The following is a 23,194-nucleotide window of genomic DNA, read 5'->3' as shown; positions in this document are numbered from 1 at the left end:
AGTAACTTGATGTTGTCTATGAGAGGGTAGGAGTCTAAAGTGACAGGATTGTAACAAGTGTCAGCAAACAAAAGAGGGGGTTGAGTAGTGAGAATACTTTGTTTGATCTTACAGATTTTATCAAAGAAAAAGGAGTTCAGTGTGTTACAGAGCTCTTGGGTAGGTACAATAGGGAGAGAAGTTCTGTCGCTAGAGCTGAGATTTTCCACGATGTTGAATAGCTCTTTTGACTTATTTTGAGCCTTAAGAATTTTATCAGAGAAGTAATCCGTTTTGCTTGTAAGGAGGAGATTTTGGTATTCCCTGCGAGCTTTGCGAAAGTTGGCTCTGTCATGTTCTGAATAGGCTACGCGCCATTTGCGCTCCATTTGGCGGACTTTAAGTTTAAGGGCTTTTAGGTGAGGTGTAAACCACCTGTGAGCATCGTTGGGGCGAGAGCGGGAAAAGTTAACACAGGGGGCATGGACTTCAGCTGCCTGAAGTAGCCATTCGGTAAAGACCTCTTCTGATTTCTCAGTGTCAAGATCAAGTATAGGGCAGGTAGAGGTCAGCAGTTGGAGAAAGGCCGGGATGTCAGCCTTCTTCCACATTCTTGCCTTCCCACCTAGTTGGGGCGTAGATTTGCTATTCTTTGCAATGGTCATGGAGAAATTAATCAATGAGTGGTCCGACCAAATGCAGGGCAGAATGGAATTAACTGCCAAAGAGATGTTCTGAGACCAAATTTGGTCAAGGCTGTGACCTTTCTCATGTGTAGGAAGGTGAATGTGTTGGATGAGATTAAGATCCGAGAGCGCGTCCTTCAGTGTGGCTGCTTGAGAGTCAGATTCCACCGAGTCCAGCCAGAGATTAAAATCACCCAGCAGTACAATTTTGTCGTGAGATATGATAAGGGGGGCAAGTTGTTCCGATAGGGCTGCAGCGAATGTAGGCATATTTTGAGGGGGGCGATAGATAAGGATCACGAGAAAAGATCCAATATCCACATCCATTTTAAAAATCACATTATCTGATCCTGTCAGGTCAAAAGAAGGCAGGAGAGAAGCTTTAAGGTTTTTGCGAATAATTGCAGCGACCCCTCCGCCTCTCTTACCAGCTGGTCTATCGACATGCAGTATATAGTACTCAGAAGGAACTGCCGCTAAGATGTCAGGTAGAGAGGCATCGTTGAGCCAAGTCTCAGATAGACATAAAAGGTCGGGTTGTTCGACCTGAAGCAAGAGAAAAATGTCCAGATGGTGTTTCGCCATGGACCTAGTGTTTAGGTATAAACATTTTAGAGTGGTCTGAGGCAACTGTGGGGAAGAGGGAGTGGGACAGAGTGAGGACTTAGAGGTAGTAGTGAGCTTAAAATCAGGTTTTAAGATACCACACGAGGCGGCACGCTTTAAGATATAAGCGGGGGGGGGGAAGATGGCGCTTTCAGAGGGTCTTAGTGACAACAGCGAAGCAGCGGTATAAGTGTATATTTGACCAGGGGGTCTGGCCCCGAGCCCCGGTCTGCCGCGGACGGGCGCAGACGGGCTTGACTTATGCGCGACTTCGGATCAGTTGTACCTAACTTACATAAGTGGTATGAATTTATAATAAAGTACAGTTGTTTGATTTAAGGTTCGGTTAAGGGTTAAGGCTTGAGAAAGCATTACTATATTAATGTAAATGTATCGCTATTTAAATGAATGAAAGGTTAGGATTAAAATAGGATTAACTGTATTTTATGGTTCTTGCTTTTAATATAGCAACTTTGCACTTACCTATCACTCCTCCCTGAGCCTTCCCCGGTCCGCCGTGGCTCTGCCGATTGTTGCGGAGGGAAGACCTCGGGAGACACCACTTCCGGGCTCCTACTTCCACCCAGGTTAGCGGTCTAGTGGCCAGACGTGCCTATTTAGAAGAGCGCTGGATAGCACGTGCAGTGGACGCGCGCAGCAGGTGCGTCGCCAAAGGCAAGCCCATCTTCGCCGTCCGCGCCAGGACTGGGCCTAAGGCCAGAACCCCTGGCCCAGGGACCACAGGAAAGACTAGATTATGCTATACAGGAGAACGCCTAAGAGCACTACGTCCACCCAGACCGAACTCATGTAATTCATTCACGAGTAAGATCTATTAAATTCTGACTATGCACAATGTTTGGGGTGCAAAATAATGCTACGAAAATTTTTAAATCATGGTACAGATTTACATATTGATGTCAGTGATTTAAGTTCTAGGTCCAGTGTTCTACAGTTAGCTCTCATTATTGCAAGGTTACTTGCAAAGCATAGCTATGAAATAGCTGACCTCATCACTGACAATAAAATAGATGCATTGTTTATTACCGAAACTTGGGGCAATGACACTTCGGATCCCGATTTCAACATTGCTGTCTCTGATGGCTATAAAGTGTTCACACACGACAGGCAATTGGGTAGAGGGGGCGGGCTTGCACTAATTCACAGGAACCGAATTCAGTACCTATTGTTCAGAAGTCCGCTCCCCCGATTGCAAGGACTTTCACTATAAAATCTCATTCCACGGACAAGATACTTTTAATGATCTTTTAATTTGTTGTCCACCTGGTTCTAAAATGAACTTTTTGGCAAATTTAAGCCCATTTGTAGAACTAAGTCTCCATCACAAATGTTTTACGTTTTTGGGTGATTGGAATTTTCACCTAGAAATTTTGGAGGACAAAGACACGAAGGAGCTCTTGGAGTTGATGTCCAAGTTGGGTCTTAGACAGCTTATCTAAGAACATACGCATCTAGCAGGTCATACTCTATATGGTCTTTTCTCCAATATTCCTGCTCTTCACAATATAAGTACTCTTCCGCTAACATGGTCTGACCATCATGCTATCCTTTTTAGATTTGAAATGAAATGAAATGAAATTTGATTTATAAAGCGCATGGCTGCCCATAAGCCTTCTATATGTGATTATTGGAGTAGGGCTCCTACCAGTACCACTGGCAGATCTTGGCATTGCATTGATCCTCTGAATTTGGTAGACCATTTAGCCCACACTCAGGCTGACCTGGAGTTAAATGCAGTATCCTCAGCTATAAAATACACCTCATGGCTAGACTCCAACTGCCTGACACTTGCCCCTATTGTGACTACTAATCCAAATAGGAAAACACCTTCAGCCCCATGGATTTCTGAAGCCTTAAGATTGGATAAACAGGCTTGCAGAAGACAAGAAAGAGCATGGACACAACATTATGAAGCACCAGAAAAAGTCAAATATAAAGCTTTGCTCTTAGACTGTAAAAAGTAAGTAATCTGTGAAAAGAGCCAATACTATACATCTCTAATTGAAAAAGCAGGTCCCTCAAGTAAGGAACTTTTTCTAACAGTCAAAGATTTAACCTCAAGTATAAATGATGATTCTGCCAACAATAGCCAAGAATACTGTGAAACGTATGAGCAAGTGATACACTTGCTCATACGTTTAGATCCAAGGTGGATCACATTTTTAATCAATTTGCTTCCTCCAAGACATGTGAGAGGATAAGGCAGGAAGACACAGCCAAAACACTCTTTTTTAACTTCATCCCCACCTCAGAAAGTCAAATAGTTAAATCCATCTCTACGGCCAAATCAGGTTCACCAGAAGACCCCTGCCCCCCTATAATTTTAAAAAGCATTGGTCATTTTATAGGACATTATTTGTCCAAGTTGTTTAACCAAATGTTGGCACAAGGGTCCTTCCCTTTCGTTTGGAAACAGATCTGCATCCTCCCTCTTTTGAAAAAATCAAATCTTAATGCAGTTGATCCTACCAACTATAAACCGTTTGCCAGAATTCCTCTACCTGCAAAAATAATAGAGAAGATCATAAATACAGAACTCTCTGCTTTTATCACTGATACTGAGGTTCTGGACCCTAGTCAATTTGGTTTTAGAACCAATCACAGTACGGAAACGGCTTTGATCAAAACTTCAGGAGAAATTCGTTCTTCTTTGGATAGCGGTGGGTCAGCAGTTCTCATACTGCTAGACCTATCCACTGCATTTGACACGGTAGATCGCAATCTCCTGTTGCAGCGTTTAAAAATTATAGGAATTGGAGGATCTGCTCTCTCTCTCCTGACCTCTTTTTTGTCAGATAGAACCCAATCTGTTCATCTGAGCAATTTTAAATCAACATCGTTTACACTGCCTTTTGGGGCCCCGCAGGGCTCCTCGTTGAGCCCCACGCTCTTTAATATCTACGTACCGGAATTGGCTCCTTTATTCAGAAGCTTTAATCTGACTCCTACCTCCTATGCCGATGATACCCAACTGGTTATCAGTGGACAAGGACATTAATTATTCCACTAAGCTCCATGATTGTATGACTCGACTTAGTACCTGGATGAGTGATCACTGCCTGAAATTAAACTCAACTAAGACGGAAGTGATCATGTTTGGGAATCTCTTTCCACCCTGGACCCTGAGTGGTGGCCGGATAATCTCGGCCCCCCCTCCTATACCTGTGACCAAAGCTAAAAACCTGGGAGTCATTATAGATAATAAGTTGAGTCAAAAACCTCAAGTATCTAAAGTGGTGTCCTCTGCATATTTTATGATAAATATTTTAAGGAAACTATGCGCTTTTATTCCTCTAAAATCCAGAAAAACAATGGTTACTTTGCTAGTCCTACCGAAACTAGATTATTGCAATGGCCTACATACCAACATCCAATCTAATCTTCTCAAGAAATTGCAAACAGTGTAAAATGCCCCTGCAAGATTCGTCTTGGAAATACCTAAATATCAGTCGGTTAGAATAGGGATTCAGGACCTTCATTGGCTGCTCTTGTGCATAGCTCACAAAGCCCTAAATAAAGAAGGCCCAACATTTATATCGGATCTTTTTAAATGGTATATCCCAAACAGATCCTTGAGATCTACAAACACCCATCTGATGCCTACGCCAGAATAAGAAAGGTGAACTGGGGAGCAAGGAGTTTTAGCTACAATACTTCAAAAGAGTGGAACTCTCTCCCCCGACACCTGAGGGAAATTCCAACGCTCCTTGAGTTTAGAAAGCAACTGAAGACATAGCTCTACTAGTATTATTGGTCTGAAACACAGTATGGAGTACCAGAAGCGCCAAGATACCCACGGGTATACGCGCGCTATACAAATTGATAATAACATAACATAACATTAACGTTGATCTATTGTTAAATTAAATATTCTTTAAAAATATGTTAGTGGTAGTATTATAAGAATAAAGGTAAATTAAATTTATGGTAGCAGATCAGGGCGATTCGTGTACTTTGGTTTTGCTAGATTCGTCTGTAAGATATTCTTATTAACTATGTTTCACACATTTGCATCAACAAAACTGCTTTGGACTGGAATGAGTTCCTCAGCTGAAGAAGTTAATCTCTCTCCTTCAATGATTGCATGCTTGTTGTGGTTGACTGGATGGGGAAGCAATGTCTGAAACTGACATGCCGGTGGATGGAGTTCCCAGGGTGGATACCAACATTGGGAGAAGGACACATGGCCTTCATCCCCTTTGAATAAAATCTTGGGCGTGGGGATGGTGCCCCTGGGGCCATCAGAGACTTAGACAGTACCCACTCCTGTTTTTGAATAATTTGGTCCCAGAGAATGGGGTACCTGGGGCGTATCTGTGACTCGGGAGGTGGGCCATAAGTATGGGCCAAAAATCCGTTCCGCTCGCAAAATTTTCGGATTTTCGGCAATTTCATGATCCGCGAATCTCGCGAAATTGCCCGCAAATCCGCTCGCGGGCGAATTTTTTATTTTTGCACATGCCCGAGATTCAGTAACGTTTAATCAGCCCAAAAATTTACGCAGCTGCAGTGCAGAACTACGAATGGGCACTGACACGCACCAGAAAGCCATTCAACCATGAGCATACTCCAATCCCATTTCATGAATTTTTACAATCGCGCTATAACAACAAACAGCTCAAGTTGTGAATGTGCAAGACCTAATAAACCACCTAGACCAACTTTGGAAAAGAACCAAAACACAGCGCCAAATGGGCACGTTTATGTAAGAGCATCATCAAAAGAATTTGACAAGTCAAGTTTTTTGAGTGAATTTTAATGCATGCCAGAGAGATTTACAATGCAATAGGTCTCGCATTTTGTAGAATTTATGCGATTGGCATTTTAAATGTCAATGCCTTTTATTTATTTGTTTAAAAACCCAACACATTAATAAAAGGCATTGTAATCTATAATGCCAATAGCTCAAACTCTAGTAAATGCGAGACCTATTGCATTGCAAATGCTTGTTTCTCACTGTTATCGATCATAGCCTTCTTACATCTTTGTGCTGTGATTTCTGTCTTCCTGTACTTTTGAGCACCGAGATATTCACTTGTGGGTTATAGTTTGCTCTTTATAAATGATTAATTAAATGAATGAATCGATACACACATAAATAAATGCATACGAGTTATGCATGATCTCGTTGTGTAGGGGTTGTTCGTTCAATGTACATTTTTAGACAAAAACTGCAAAAAAATGCCACACGTCATTCCTTTCTTTCTGATTGAAAACTGAACTAAGCTATACTTTCCTCTGAACAGTAGCAGTGATAACGCTAAGTTTTAGTGCGCATTTGAAAACTCTGTCTAGATATTAACGAGCCAGCAACCGTTTAACATATTGCAATCTGATATTACCTGCCGAATCAGTTTATAATGTGAGCTATTTTGCTGTTGTTGCAATGGACACATTTTCTAGTGATTCCGGAAGTGCGCATTTATCAAGAGATCAGTCAGTGCAAGTTTACCTTAGACCACAGAATACTGAAACGCTGTACAGTGTTGATTTTGCCTAAAAATAAAGAAGGTAACACCACTACCATGTACACCACCCCATATAGTTTACCTTACCCATTACTGGAATGTTGTTGTGCCTAGTTGAACTTGATGAGCTAATCTTCTGATAAAACACTGCATTACTGGACCAGGAAGCTTTGCTTTGAACTATGGCCTGCACATCCATTTCTTGCAATGCACTGCCACATGTAGATGTATGTACTGCATGGTGATATCTTTCTTTGTGTTTTGTTGCAGATGGTGGCCACTGGCATTTGCCGCACAGATGATCATGTGCTTGAAGGTCAAATGCCAAACCTGAAGTTTCCTGTGATTGTGGGCCATGAAGGTGCAGGGATTGTTGAAAGTGTTGGAAGAAAAGTGACAACGGTAAAACCAGGTGAGGCCAAAATGTATGTAAGTGACCTTGAGGTCCAATTGGATTGAGGGAACAGCAACCTGGAAGTCACCTACGTGAACCACTCCTGGTATATTTTACAAAGTGACTTTATTATACATTGTTCTCCCAAAAATGTTCATGGTATGTGTGAGAAGGTGGTTCTGACCATCTGAGCCACCCACATTATTTACTTTTTTAGTACCTTATTTTTTTTGCTTTTACTGTGGGAGAGGCTCATAAACTGGGACTCACCCACCATAAACGCATGATAAAATGGACTGCATGTGGATTTCACCATTGTCCGCCTTGTGAGACAAGGTTGCTGCGCTGCGCTAGGGTAAGGGGCACCGGACTGGTTACATGTGGATAGATGTGCACACGTGTGCACCCATGTAAGGGCTGCATAGGGGAGATTCCTGTTGTGCAAAGCCCAGGAGCTGGTACAGAGAGAATGGTGCAGAAGGGATGATGCAGAGTTAGGTGGTGACATGGAATAGGATTTATAATGTGGGGAGACCCATATAAGGGATGGACAGTGTGCTTTACTATTTCCCTATAGGAACACTCCCTTATTATCTATGGAGGCAGAGTCCACATGGAGTAGTTTCAGTTCCCTAGGGCCTACAAACTCCAGACACACACCAAAGTAAGTTGGGTAAAAAGAATCATTCTGCTGAGTCCAAAGCCATATCTGTACGGCTTATGGGACATCCATAACCAGAGCCCAGCCGAGTGTGACCCTGCCAGGCTGGATTAATTACCTTCCTCCCCAAGCTGTAGCATCAGAGGCCTAGACCTTCACTGCAAGCATTCCCAAGGGTGAAGGTCTTCTCTCTAGAAGGGAGAGATGGGGTGAAGCTGCAGGTTATCAATCAGCAGGTGTCACCCGGTGCCAGGCAGGCACAAGGCCTGCTCTGGGCCGGGCCATGAAGTCACCAAGGGTGAGAGGGTTTTTCAGAGGCCATTTGGCATGAGACCTCTGGACGATGCCATCTTGAAGTATCCCAGAGGCCTGTGCAGGAAGGAGGGGTCAGGGGCAGAAAGGTGATGTGCCACTGCAGGATAAGGCAGACATTCTTTCTTTCCAGCCCCCTCCAATTTCTCTTAAGGTCTTGCACAGGAAGAGGAGCTCTCTCTGGAGTGTGGTCTTTCTGAGGAAGACTGGTGCTGGAGACTGGCGACATGTGCAGTTGGAAGGAGGTACCCCCTGACTGCCCCAGGTCTCTGGATTACACCTTCAAGGGAGTCCAGGGCCAATGAGAGGAGGCCTGGGCATTTGCAAAAGGAGAAGAAGAGAGGCCCATAAGGAGAGCCAGGCGAAAGGCTGGCGCAGGGAGCCAGTGAAGACAGCTCCATGCTGAGTTCACCATCCTGGAGCCCAGGAGGGTGGTGAAAAGTGCTCCAGGTGGCTAGGGCTGTCCACCAGGAGCGAGAAGAGGCCAATATTGTTGAAATTGGACCCACAGGCTGAGATATGCCCCCCAGAAGGTAGGAGACCTTTAATCTTTAAACAGACCAATGATTAAGCACGTGGGGCTCCGCCGCAGGCCTCCGATGTGCCCCTGGGGTAGGTAAGGTCCCAGGGGCTGCCCCAGAAGAAGGTGATGCCAAGGAGCGCCGTCGTACCCCTTGTGAAGGTGCCTATGGGGCCCAGGCTCTTAATCTTGGACCACCGCAAATTAAAGTCAGAGAGCATGACGGAATGGCCTCCACGCCTAGTACCCCACCTCTGGGGCCCGCCGATGGGGAAGCAGGGGAGAGCCGTTGCGCCCCATGAAGAGTTTCCAGGGGCCCAGGACCCCATTCCCTGGCACTGCAGAAGAAGAAGTCGGGGAGCATGGTGGGGCCCAAGATCCTTTCCTGGGCCATGGATGCTGGAGAAAGGAGGGGTAGTGCCTTCGCACTCCCTCACAGTGTGAGGAAGGAGGGGGGAGTGACGTTGCCCTCCCCGAGGCCCCGCCCAGCTAGCTAAAGTGCCATGTGCCTGCCGGCAGGAGCGGCATCCCAGAATGACAGTCCGGCTCCCGCGGCAGCACGCAAGGGTGCTGGCCAGGTAGGGGAGCTGGCAAGAGCAGCCGGGGTGGGCTCCCTAAGCTGTTCTCTACCTAACCTGCACGTGGGGTGCCCTCCAGTAAGATGGAGTCACCACCATTTCAATGTTAATGTGCAGGCTGAGCTGCAGGAGCAAAGCATACTCTCAGTCTCTAGGGGACTTGAAGAAAAGAACCCCTCAAGGGTTAATCATGTTTTTTAAGCCTGCCTAATGCTGAAACTTTTGTTCTTCAGCTGGGAGCTGATGCTTAGGACAACAATCAATCAATCAATGACTTATTTGTAGAGCTCCCTAATCACCCGTGAGGGTCTCAAGGCGCTGATCGGGGGAGGGGGTGAAGCTACTGCTCGAACAGCCAGGTCTTGAGAAGTCTCCTGAAGATCAGCAGGTCCTGGGTCTGTCACAGCTGTGTGGGGAGGGTGTTCCATGTCTTGGCAGCGAGATAGGAGAAGCATCTGGTGCCGGTGTAGGTCCTTTGGATGCGTGGGACGGTGGCTAGGACAAGGTGGGCGGAGCGGAGCTGGTGGTTTTGGGGTGTAGAAGGTGAGACGCTTGTTGAGGTATGCTGGTCCGGCGTTGTGTAGTGCTTTTTGGGCGTGGGTGAAGAGCTTGAAGGTGATCCTCTTCTTGACTGGGAGCCAGTGCAGGTCCTTCAAGTGGATAGTGATGTGGGTGTGGCGAGGAATGTCGAGGATGAGGCGCGCAGAGGTATTTTGTATGCGTTGGAGCCTCTTCTGGAGTTTGATTGTGGTTCCTGCGTGGAGGGCGTTGTCGTAGTCCAGTCTGTTTCTGATGAGGGCCTGTGTGACTGGCTTTCTGGTTCCGGTGGGGATCCATCCGAAGATGTTGTGGAGCATGCAGAGGGTGTTGAAGCTGGTGGAGGAGACGGCATTGACTTACTGGGTCATTGAGAGCGATTAGTCCAGGATGAACCCCGGGTTGCTTGCGTTGTTGGTGGGTGTGGGTGCGGCTCCCAGGGTGGCCGGCCACCAGGAGTCGTCCCAGACAGAGGGCGTGGATCCGAGGATGAGGACCTCTGTCTTGTCTGAGTTGGGTTTCATCTGTCTGGTCTGCATCCAGCTGGCGACGGCGACGGCCTTCATTCCTTCATGGAGGTTGATTTTGGCAGTGGTGGGGTTGTTGGTGAGTGAGAGGATCAGTTGAGTGTCGTCGGCGTAGGAGACGATGTTGAGGTTGTGCGAGCAGACGATGTTGGTGAGCAGTGCCACACAGACGTTGAAAAGGGTAAGGCTGAGAAATGGTCCTTGGGGCACACCGCAGATGATTTTGGTGGCTTAGGAGCGGAAAGGGGGAGGCGGACCCTGTGGGCTCTGTCAGTGAGGAAGGAGGTGATCCAGTCCAGGGCTTTGTCGCTTAGTCCTACGTCGTGTAGGCGTGTGCGTAGGGTGTGGTGGCAGACGGTGTTGAAAGCGGCGAAAGATCAAGGAGAATGAGGCCTGCGGTTTCGCCGTTGTCCAGTAGGGTCCTGATATCGAGTGTAGCAGCAATGAGGGAGGTTTTGGTGCTGTGATTGCTGCAGAACCCAGATTGGAACGGGTCCAGGATGCTATTCTCCTCGAGGAAGTGGGTCAGTTGCCGGTTGAAGATCTTTTTGATGACTTTCGCCGGGAACGGAAGAAGGGAGATGGGCCGGAATTTCTTGAGGTCCTATGGGTCAGCTGTGGGTCTCTTGAGTAGGGCGTTGATCTCGGCGTGCTTCCAGCTTTCCGGGGAGGTGGGGGTCTCCAAGGATCTGTTGATGGTCTTCCGAAGTTTGGGTGCGATGATGCGGTTTGCTTTGTTGAAGGGGTGGTGAGGGCAGGGTCGGATGGTTAGCCAGAGTGGGTGGTGCTCATGGTCTTGATGGTGTCGTTGTTAACGTGGTTCCAGGAGAGCAGGTGGTTTGTGGGGCTTGGGGGCGGTGAAACTGCAGTGTAGGCGGCTCTGGGGAGGATCTGGGTGTTGAAGCTGTTGTGGATGTCTGCGATCTTTCGGTGAAAGAAGGTGGCTAGGGAGTCGCATAGGTCTTGCGACTGTGGGATGTCGTTGGAACTGGAGCTGGGGTTGGAGAGCTCATTCACGATGTTGAAGAGCTCTTTGCTGTTGTGTGCGTTGTTGTCGATGCGTTACTTGAAGGAGGTTCTTTTGGTGGCTCGGATGAGTTGGTGGTGCTTGTGACAGGCGTTCTATAAGGTTGCGTGGTTGTCCGGTGACTTTTCCTGGTGCCACTTTTTCTCAAGTCACCCCCAAGTCCGCTTGGATTCCTGAAGGTCATGGTGAATCACCTGGCCTTTCTGTCGGTGCGTGTGTTTGAGGGTCTTTGGATCAGGCGAGAATGTTGGCGCAGTCGTCAATCCGTTGCCTGAGGTTGCTGGCTGCTGTATTGGTGTTGGTGGCTTTTGCCGGTGGGTCTCGGGCGAGGGCGGTGATAAGCTGGTCTTCCATGACCTTGTTCCAGCTGTGGTAGGGGATCTGTAGCAGGTGGTGGTGCACGGTGGGTTTCTTGAAGGTGAAGTAGACGCAGCAGTGGTTGGTCCAGTGGAGTTCGGTGGTGTGGCTGAAGGTGACATGGTTGCTGGCTGAGAGGATGGGGTCGAGCGTGTGTCCAGCGGTGTGGGTAAGGATCATGACAAGCTGTTTGAGTCCGAGGTTGGTGAGGTAATTGAGCAGAGCAATGGAGTTGCTGTCGTCGGCGTTCTCGAGGTGGAAATTCAGGTCTCCGAGGAGGATGTAGTCTGTGGATGCAAGAGCGTGCATGCTGACGATGTCGGAGATGGCGTCGATAAACTGTGGCCGGGTTCCAGAGGATCTGTAAATGAGTGTTCCTCTGAGAGTGGTGTTGGTGTTGGTGTGGATCTGGAAGTGCAGGTGCTTGGCGGTGCTGGAGGTGTCTGTCGTGCAGGTCAAGATTCCGAGGGTATTCCTGTAGATGATGGCGATTCCTCCTCCTGGTATGTTGGTGCGGTCCCTTCTGGTGATCTTGCATCCATCTGGGATGGCTATGGCAATGTTGGGTGCCGAGGACGGGTTTATCCATGTCTCTGTTAGGAAGACGATGTCCGGTGAGGTTGAGTCGAGTAGGTCCCAGAGTTCGGTTGCATGCTTGTGGACGGAGCGCGTGTTGAGTAGTATGCATTTGAGGTGGTTGCGTTCTGCTCTGACGGGTGAGGTAGGGTGTGCGGATGATCGGCAGTTGGTGAAGCTGCAGCTACGGCCGGTGAAGAGTCCTTGGGTGAGTATCGGGTTAGCCCGGAAGCAATTTGATGATCTGCCGGTGTGAACCCTCTGCGACTCTGGGCAATAGCTTGCTTAATCTCCACAACGGCCCCTCGCGGCGGGATGCCTGGCTTTCACCTTGTGGATACCCTGCCGGGGTTATCTCACAGGGGAATACCAGGACGGGTTCCCTAAGCAAGCGCCGGGAAACCCTTTGTGGGTAGCTGTGCGCTATATAAGCTCAAATACATTTACATTTACATTTGAGTCCGTGGAGAAAGCCAGCGTTGTAGCATAGTCGGATGTCGTGGTTCCCGCTAGGACCAGGGAGTCTGGCGCTGAACGTGGTCCAAGCGCGGACGGGCGCAGACAAGCTTGCCTCGCACCAGCAGTGCACCCGCTGTGCGTGTTTGCTGTGCACATTCGCTGCACGACCGCCAGTGGTCGCCATTAAAGAAGGGGAGGGGGTGGGGCGTGCACTGGGTGGCGGGAGCGAGGTGGGTTGAGGCGGGAATGCAGAGGCAGCCTGATGGGCTACGGGGAAATCGGGACAGCACAATCAAGGAGCCAAGGAAATAAAATACGAAAGAAAGAAACCAAAACAAATGAAAAGGAGCCAAGAAAATAAAATAGAATGAAAATAAATGCAATGAAAAATAAAATAAAAATGCGGAACCCAGCAGGGAGAAGTCTTGAACCCTGCCTGAGTGGGACCGGGGACCATGCACAGATGAGCAGAGCTGCTGGGGAAGACCTGATCACTGACCGAGGGTCACTGTGGTGTGAGAGGCTGAACATGGATTGTCTTTGTGAAGACATGCCCTAGAGGTAGAAAGGTTTAATTGCTTAGGTGGTGCATTTATGAATTGTGTTTTGGGGACTGAAAATCACATGTAATATGTGAAGTGTTAAGGAAATTAGAAATATGTTGCCAGGCCTATCCAGGGTGCCTGGTTGTAATATCATAATCATGTGATTTTAAATGTGATTGACTTGCATTGCTCATGTGATCAATTATGAGAAACCGGTCCTTCTAATTTATGTTTAGACATATAATCCTGCTACTGCGTTGGTTGAACAACCAGACTGTCAGCCACTGTGATTTAAGTGTGTATATTGTATGGTCAGTATGAGGTGCTCTCGGTCAGGGTTATGTGTCATTATGGCAGGTGTTCTCATTATGGATGTTTGTTGAAATATTCGGGTGGGCGGCCACTGGGGTGGTGTCAGTGGGAAGGGACCTCACTACAGGTTATGGTCAACACATAGCATTTGGGGGCAAGAAAATGTTCATACATGTGAGTGGTGGTACTATACCCCCCTACGACAGTGGTGGGAATTTTTACGCAATGTCAAGGAGTATTTCCAGCTGCTTATGTATATTTGTAAATTGACGCATAGTATTGAGTAGTGTTTGTGTAATGAATGTACTCTTCCTTTTTATAAAGAAAAGTACAGACTGGACAATCAATTATGGAGTATTATTTTTGCATACCTGTAAATGATGATTAATAGCCCACACCACCTCCCTTGAGACTGCTCTGCAACATTACCCTCTGAGAGTAAAGCACTACAATGGGCTGTTTGGTTCCCAGTGAAGGACAAATGTAGGCACATTATTTGTGGAGGCCTCACAACTAATGCCTCATGGTCTAACAGTATGAAATTTTATACCTTGAGAGCACTCAATCAATATGTTAATAATTCATTGGATTTACTAATGGATGGCATCAGATAGGTATTCTACGGGACATGTTCCTTGAAGAATGTTTGACTATTGGAAGTCTCTTGCCAGCCACTGAGACCAATTGGACATTTACTCCAACAGAATAGTGTTATTAATATACGAAGTGGAGGTAAGACATATTCTTACCTTTTCCTTGTGCTTGTACAAGGATGTATCAGGGACAATGGGAATCTAGTTTTGTCCTGATGCAGGTCTAAGACCACAAATGGTCATATTTAGGGCCCAAAACATGTTGTACAAGGGGGAAGTTAGGCATTATTTCTCTAACTTCATTGACAATAAATAGTTTTAATTGGGCACAGTGTACCTTCTGAATAAAGGAAACCTCTTTGGTTTACACAAAGGCATTTGTAAGTGTCATCTGGATGCTACACTTTTCTAGTACTTTTGATTGTAAGTTACTTCATTGTGAAGTTGAGACTGCCCTAACGGTAATATCCTACCAGGGCAGGAGAGAATAACCAATGATGACACATACTACTCTCTTGCGGGTGAGGTTTAATGTCCGATATTTAGAATATTTCTCCCACTTGGCCCAGTTATATCCCGAACAACTTAGGTGTGAGTAATAATACCATATGTTGAATATGTGATGGATTTATATAGGATTTATGTAGAAGTAACAACCTGAAGCGTGGCAAGGGTGACACAGGGCTATGTGAAAACAAGAAAAATTACTTCAATTAGTGAAAACAATAACAGTTGGGGCTTAGTGGGTCCCACACTCCCCTGATAAAAGCCAATACAAGCATTGATGCTCCCCATTGTAACAGGGAATGGCACACCAGAAAAAAAATGAAAGTACAAAGAAAAACATTAGTTGGTTAACTGAAAATGTCACACGTTGTTTTGCAGTGGTGGTGATCTGCAAGGGCTAGAGGAATTCATTTTTTTTTAAATTAATTTTCTCATATAGTGCAAGCTCCACTCAGCTTGCTCTGAATTATGCATATTTAAAAACATAAAGTCCAACACATATTGACTGAGGTAACACCATTTGTAGCTCATACAAAAGATTAATCAGAATCTTATAAGAGATTTAGATATTGTATCTCAACTTGTGTGTACATATATAAATACAGAGAGCAGTCTTTACACAAAGGTAACGTTGAAAAGAGGCTACTGTAAAATGGTTGGGTGATCAATGTAAAAAATAATATTCTGATGCAGGAAAAAAACTAGGCAAATACTCCAGCACATCAGGGTGATGAAACATTACATGGTAGAAGGAGCCAAATAATTATGCCAGTAATATATTGAGTGAAAGGGAGGAGGAAATCATGAAGGAAATCAGAGCACTATACATTTCTGGTCGAAATCCAAAATCCAGTAGAATATTGGGTGGGTATCAAGTTAAAAGCTAAAATGAACATGATGTACTGGGGATGGAAAATCAATGGTGAGACCCTCAGTCCAACTTTGCAAGTGTAGTACATTGCATCCCAAAACATAAAGTTAATTAAATAGTTAGTTGCAGGACCTTCAGAGCACAACATTATTTAGTATGTATCAAGATGGGGCGTGGCCACGCAGGCGACTAAGATGGCCGCCTGGGACTGAAGCTAGGTCGGCCGGACAATCCTAAGGCCCAATTTCTTCATGATCTGCCTAGCCTCATGATGCAGAAACTCCACCATTAAGCCCTGGAGCAGAGGAGGATCGCATTGGTGCCCGCCACGACCCACTCTGATGATCCGTTCGGCAGTCTCCTGTGGCCGCGCTGAAGAGCCCCGTGTCCCAGGCCTGGAACACCTAATTTCCTGAGTCGGATGTGCGAGCACGGGAGTTGAAGTGAGATGCGGCCCCCCGTTTGCTCCCTGTGCTGGTACCGGATCCCTGTGCATTGTGCGACTACCCTCCCCCACCCCCCCTGCTGGCTAAGGACTGTGGGTTGATTGGCGTGCACGCTTGTTGTGGGGCGCCGCCGGCCCTGCAATTGTTGCCGATCCGATAGACCGCGTTAGGGACAGGGCCTTCCGGTCTCGGAGCGGCCTTGGGGGTGCGGCCGGCGCGAAGAAGCAGTCAGTTTAGCTCCACTCTTGGGGTCCGGGGCTACGCTGGGTCCGGCTGGGGGTGCAGGCTCCCTCCTCCCCCTGCGGTCTGCGGAGCCTAGTGAGATCGACCCGGGGATACGTTGCTGCCCACGCACGGGGAACTGGTGAGAAGGGCCCATCGCTGAGGGTGCCCCATTGCAAGACATTCTGGACACGGAGTGCCTGGTGAGAACGCTTAGCCAGTGGACTGCTCCTTGCACCATAAAATAGGCGACTACTGGCGCTGCATCTCTGAGTTCCACGACTGGCTGCTCTGCTGATGGGTGCACATTACTCTCATTCTGAGTTCCCCAATAGATCAGCGCTCGCCGCTCTTTGAACGTCTGAGGAGGACCCTATGCAATCAGGGCAAGAGTGGCTGTTGTGGAGACCGTGGGACACTAGTGAGCATTTTGGCCCTGTGAGACCAAAGGGCCTGGGTGGGTTGTGGGTAAATTAACTTCTGCGGGCCAATATCTTGTATCTGCTACACACCCTGACTACGGCCGGGGGGCTGAATAAGTGACTGAGGGTGCATTGTGTGGTTGCGCTTTTCGGGATCGTGAGAGCAGCCCTTACAAGCATCGCAACAGTGTTGGGCTTGGAGGGCTGAACGCTTGGGGGCCGACATATGCTGCTGTTTCGAACAGCCCTGCCTGGGACAGACTCTGACTTACTGCTCCTTCTCTAGGGGGTGCGGACTCCGCACTATACCTGCCCTAAACACAAGAATCCCAAACAACGGATGTTGCCCTTCAAAAAGGTCACAGATAATGCATCCGAAGAGTCTGCAGACATGGCAGAGGAAGCCCGCGGAGCCGATGATTTGGAAGATTTGTCGTCTCTCACAGCTGCAATGCTTAAGGAAATGAGAGCTGGATTCAAATCCCTGGATGGCAGATTTGATGCACTGGATAAGAGGCTGGCAGATATGAGCTCCAAGGTTCAGGCACATGACCGCCTCCTGGATGTGGCTGAGGCGCGGATATTGGATATTGAGGATAGTATGACCCAGACACAAAAAATACTGGACAGGGTTGAGTGAATTTTGAAAGAAGTTGCGATCAAGAACAATTACTTGGCGGCGCGAAGTTGGCGCATCAACGTGCACATTCTTGGCATAACGGAATCTGCCAATACAGGACGTATGGATGTTTTTGTGGAACAATTGCTATCTGAACTGTTTGGCAGAGAGACGTTTACGCAAGGATTTGTAGTGGAACAAGCCCATAGATCACTGGGCCCACGCCCCAAACCTGACCTGCCGCCGAGACCCATCATTTCAAGAATCATGAACTTTAGAGACAGAGATACAGCCCAATGCGCTGCCCGTGAACGTGGTGAAATTCCATGGCAGGGGAACAAACTGTCGTTCTTTCTGGATTTTACAGTAGTGGTCCAAGACGCTCGACGGAAATTTAACGAGTGAAGGCCACTACGGAATCTGGGGCTGCAATACGGAAAGCTATATCCTGCCAGACTCAAGGTGGATGTTGGCAGCAGATCATGCATATTTGACACTCCGACGGAGGTGCAGGAGTTCTGCCACAACTACAAGAAAGATAACAATGGAGGGGGGCGGAGACGCGAGTCGCATATCCTCCTCGTAGCGGATCCGAAGCTAGCATGGAACTCTTCTCTAACACTGGGACTGGATGATCCGCATTTGAGCTTTGAAGTTTCTGTAATGTATATTTCACTTTTTGATTCCCATGACGTATACTAGGGGCAGACACTTGGCTGTCCGGCTGACGTAGCGTTGCTGAGCCTCATGGTGAATACCTGGTTTTGCTTGTTGTATGTGCTAAGATTACTGTGTGTATATGAAACTCTCATGTTTACAGATACGTTGTGCTGGCACCGTCAGATGATCCGTGGGGCATGGTTTTGCCTCGCGAGGGAAAGGGTGAGGATGGGTGGTGGGTGGGACACTGGCAGTTTGTTTACCATTTGTCAGGGATAGATACACAGGTCATTGTTTTATGGCGTTTGTTTAATTTGTACAATAACATGCTTAATGTTTTCATCCTAGTAGGGTACAGTTAGGTAGTTTGCCTGGTCCTTCCGGGCTGTCACTTATGTCATGGAATGTCAGGGGCTTGAATAACAACCGTAAGAGATGCCAGGTGCTCAACTACGTTCTACGACACAATGTTGATATTGCCTGCTTACAGGAGACCCGCTTGTCCAAATCGAACGCTCTGACACTGGCGGCGAGGTGGGGAGCCCACAGATATTTTTCAAGTTATAGCAGATATGCTAGAGGGATGGCCACATTTATTCATAAAAGGGTTCCCTTTTCCCAGAGCAGAGTGATAGAGGATGGTGAAGGCAGTTATTTATTAGTTACAGGCACATTAATGGGCCACTTTGTTGCAATATTTGGTATATATGGCCCTAATGTCGATGCCCCAGAGTTTTTCCACTCGCTCCAAGTGCAATTATTGGCACTACCTCCCTGCATGCTCATAATGGGGGGGATTTTAATCTGCTATTAGATTACACCAGAGCACCTCCACCTCACCGGACACCAAGCACCGTTCTCGCCTGGCCTTGCAGGACATCTGCCGGCAATTCTTGCTGATAGACATAGAGCGCACACACCACTTGACTTCCCCCACATATACGCACTACTCAGGGTTTCATGACACCTGGACTAGAGTAGACTACTGGTTAGTCTCTCCAGGCATTGCTGGCTGGTTCAAGGCATTGGTTACACTGCTGCGGACCTTGTCAGATCACTCTCCAGTGATACTAAGACTTGATGTCCCACGCCCTGGGGGTTTTGAGAGGCGGTAGAGATTTCCTGGGAAGGTGTTGCAGGATCAGGTGTTCCTTGACGAGATAAGAGTTGCTATAGAAGATTATTTTGAAATTAATAACGGGTCGGTGGCTACATGGGCAGTGCTGTGGGTTGGTTTTAAAGCATATATTCGGGGATCTGTATTGCCAAGAATGTAGGCATCCTGAAGGACCTGCATAATACCCTGTCCCGTATTGAGAAGACGCTAGCGACCTTGGACTCACAATTACTTGAGCACGCCTCGGCTGCCGGGGAGACCCAGCATTTAGCTTTGATGGTAGAATTCCGTGACGTTGCAGAGAGGGAACTATTATTTCTGGGTGAGCACTACACAGCCCAGAGGTATGAAGACGAGCGTCCTTGCAAAATACTGCCACACATACTTTGCCCCCCTTACAGTAGAGCTTATATAACTGAAATCAGAGGTCCAGATGACCAATTGGTGTGGTCCACACCAGAGATTGGTGTTACTTTCATGGCCCACTTTAAAACCGTATACACTTCTAGAATAAGTAGCGATCTCCGCGCTCAGGAAGATTATCTTTCAGAAATTGCGCTAGTCTATCTTGAGAAACACATGCAGGATTTTCTTGCTATTCCTATATCTCAAGTAAATATTGTGGAGGCTATTGATGCACTCGGCGGGTCATCTGCACCTGGACTAGATGGGTTCTCCGCGGATTTTTATAAAGCATACAAAGATATATTGGTCCCACGTTTGATAGAGGTTTACGCGGAGGCATAAGAGAAAGGTATTCTCTCACCCACCTTTAGAGAACCTGTTATTATCTTGTTCCCTAAACTGGGTAAAGATCCTTTGTTAAGTGGCTCCTATAGGCCTCTTTAGCTATTGAACCTGTGTTGGACTTGGCCCTTCTGGCAGGTTCACCCCTGAACTTTTTGCCTTTTAATGTTACATCATTTTAGTGATTTCTGGTCTTTGTGCACTTTAGCACTTTGGCGCAGTGTAAAGTGCGTGCGCTCTCTGAGTGCGTGTGTGAGATTGGCCTGCCCTCCCATAGGAATGCATGGGGGATATGTGTGTCCATGGTAGTTCCTGATGTGTGAGTAATGCAGGCTTGAGTTTGGTATGTACAGACTCGTGTGGTTAAATGCTGCGCGATGATGTGCACAGATTTATTGTGTCTAGTGTGGAAGTGCTACTTCTAGAAGTTGGCATGTCTGTGCAGTGAATGTGAATTGACTGTCTGGCTTCTGATTGGCTGGAGCTGGCTGGTGTGCCTGGCTCCAGGAGTCAGGATGGGTCTGCTCTGGTGGTGAATGAGAAGATCTGCATGTTGATGGGAGGGAGGAGTGCACCTGGGACCTGAATAGGGCTGGGCCTTCCCTCCACAATGTTGGCTTCACCCCCTGTGGTGTGTCTGATGTTCCAGGCCTGTCCTGTGAATAGGGAGAGGGGCTTAGCAAAACTAAGTGCTCAGGAACCAGTTGCATCTGGTTCGCCCCTTGCCTGCACCTTTGACAACAAAGGAAATGTGTGTATAAAAAGAGGCTGCGACCTCATGTAAAATGTTCTTGTGTTCCAACTTGAATCTACCAGGGGCGTGCTGCTGCTGGGGCCCATGGGAAGGTTTGCCTCCCTGGGCCCTGCCCAGCCCCTGGATGTTCTCCCCTCGATGCCTGGAAAACGTTCTCCCTGTGGGGCCCTTCTGCCTTGCCTGGGGGGAATGGAGGACTTTTTCTTTGCTAGGAGCTGCCTGCTTCATTTCCCTGCCCCAGGACTCCTTAGACTCCCCAGCGCATTGTGAGCGCTGTATTTTTATTGACCTCCCCAGCGCTATGCTTATTATTCCCAATCTTTCCCCAAAGAAGGAGAAATGCGTGGGTTGGTGGAGCGCAGTGCTGCATGTCCTGCTGGAGGGAACCCCGGCGTGAGGGTTCCCCCATGAAGCCTCATTGTGGGTGCCCACCCCACGGTTTTTATACTATCACGGGTGCCTACCCTGTTCATGCTGCTTATTTGTTTATTTTATTTTAACGGGTGCCCACCCCATTTCTACTTTTAATTTTCACTTCGAAGGAGCCTACACCTCAAGTTCTGGCCCCGAAAAATGCCGCCGCCGCCCGCCTGACTGTGGGCGGGGCCGCTGGACGGAAGTGACGCCGGCAACCAGGAAGTGCGGGCGGAGAATGGAGCCCCGGAGGAAGAACCTGTCCGTAGTCGCGTCGGCTCCATTTGGAAGTCTCGGGTCCATGGAGGGGGCCCGGCGGGTGAAGTTAGGAGGCCTCCGCGGCCGCCATAGGCAGCGCGGGGCTCCTGAGAAGAACAGGGAAGCCCCGCGCCACAAGCGAGCATGGCCACCGAAGTCACCTGCGAGAGGAGACAGACCCCACAGCAAGCGAGCAGCCCGGTGAGTAACGGCTGGGCTGGGGACATGGCGGAATCCCGCTCTCCGAGGGAGCGGATCTGTTGGCTGTGCCAGTGAAAGGCACAGCGTCAGAGCGGCCCCGGTCACAGTTTTGAGTTCCCAGCTGCCCAGCAAGTACTGGGCAGCTGCACCGTTTAGGTTTTTCTTGCTAGGGAAATGTCTCTGGACTCAGGAGTGAGTCGCACTCCTTCGCCCCTACTTTGGCCTGTAGGGGCAGTGGCGCAACCTGGATCTTGATGGGAATTATGTGCTAATGCTTTGGGTGTTGGGAAATGTACTGTGTGTAGTATGTTTTGCGCACCCTGTGTTTGATGCCTCCAGATATGATTTCTGGATAGGAGGTTGTTTTACCTGTTTAGGTTTTTGTTAGGGAGATTGTACTTCCCAGTGTGATTTACGCCCCTAGAGTAAGGTTTTACTTAGGTGGTGAGGGTCTAATGTAGTTAGACTGGTGGGATACTGTGTATGATGGATTTCATGGCACAGACTGTTGCAAGTGCAGTGATTGTCAGTGTTTACTGACTGTACGTTCTATGACCTATTTTTACTGGTATGTTTTAGTTCACCACCTATTTTTACTTGTAAGTTTTAGTTCACCTTTACCAAGTTCACTTTGTGATGATCCTGACAGTGGTCCATGTGGCCCTGTTAGGTGTACATAATCCCTTGTAAATATTGGCCGTGCCAGTTGGCACAATGTACATCCTGTGATTATAATTCTGATGTGTTTTGATAATACGAAGGCTATTTTTTATATAACCTTGTGTGGAGTTCCTTTTGTGGGGGGCCTGGGATGTTGTTGCTGATGGGTATGTGCGCAAATGCTTTACACATTGCCTCCGGGATCAGCCTTACTGCTCGTGTCACGTTGCCAAGGGGGTGAGCAGGGGTTATCTTTGGAGTGTAACTTCCGTGCCCTAACTAGAGTGGTGGTTTCTGCCTGGCTTTGGCGCAAGCCTCAGCCAACCAGAAATCCCATTTCTAACATCCTCGATTATAAAATTCTGGCTAAGGTGATCGCTACCCGTCTGGCTTTATTTATGGAGTATATTATATCTCCGGCCCAGTCCGAGTTCATCCCCCATCGATGTTTGCTGTAATACATAGAATAGACCCTGAGGTTCCAGCAGCTGCGGTATTGTTAGACGGTGAAAAGGCCTTCGATTTCTTGGAATGCCCCTTTTTTATTTCTGTGATGCATCGCATGGGGATACCCGAAGGTTTTGTCTCCAACACCACACTTTTGTATACTGGGCCCTCTGCTAGACTGCGCCTTAATGGGAAGATATCTCACCCTTTTCACTTTTCTCGCGGTACAAGACAGGGCTGCCCCTTGTCGGCTTTGTTTATTTTGGCAATGGACCCTCTGATCAGGCACTTCCAGGAGCGCCACTTACATCGCGGACTGCAGTTTAATACTGGTCCCCTGTTAGTGTCCCTTTATGCAGATATTGCCAATATCGGACAACCAATGGGAGCAGTGTCATGAAGGAGGAGTCCCTTAACAGCAGGCACAAACCTCTACATTTTAAATTTCTTCGCAGAATATATCACACACCCACCGGGTCGCACAAGATTGACCAATCTAGGCCACATTATTGCTGGAAATGCTCTGCCCCTCATGCAGGTTTTGCACACCTGACTTAGACTTGTCCGAACCTCCAGATGTATTGGGAACAGGTACATGCCACAATGGGCGGTATGGTCTCCCTGTCTTTAACCCCCACCCCGGAAATAGCACTTTTGGGCTACATAGGTACCTTTCCTAAGAAAGTAAGGA

General features: G+C 47.8%; 1 protein-coding gene across 1 annotated transcript in view; it reads left to right on the top strand.

The window, feature by feature from the left end:
- Positions 1-23,194, top strand: part of LOC147727490 (alcohol dehydrogenase 1-like) — a 188,081-nt gene that overhangs the window by 37,443 nt on the left and 127,444 nt on the right. Inside the window, exon 3 of the mRNA XM_086961566.1 lies at positions 7,031-7,172. Within this exon, the coding sequence (XP_086817692.1) occupies positions 7,031-7,172 (142 nt within the window). The remainder of the gene's footprint in view (positions 1-7,030; positions 7,173-23,194) is intronic.

This window comes from Lissotriton vulgaris, chromosome 3_1 (assembly GCF_964263255.1).
Source record: "Lissotriton vulgaris chromosome 3_1, aLisVul1.2, whole genome shotgun sequence".
NCBI classification, from domain to species: Eukaryota; Metazoa; Chordata; class Amphibia; order Caudata; family Salamandridae; genus Lissotriton; species Lissotriton vulgaris.
This window is presented reverse-complemented; position numbering and strand designations above follow the sequence as displayed.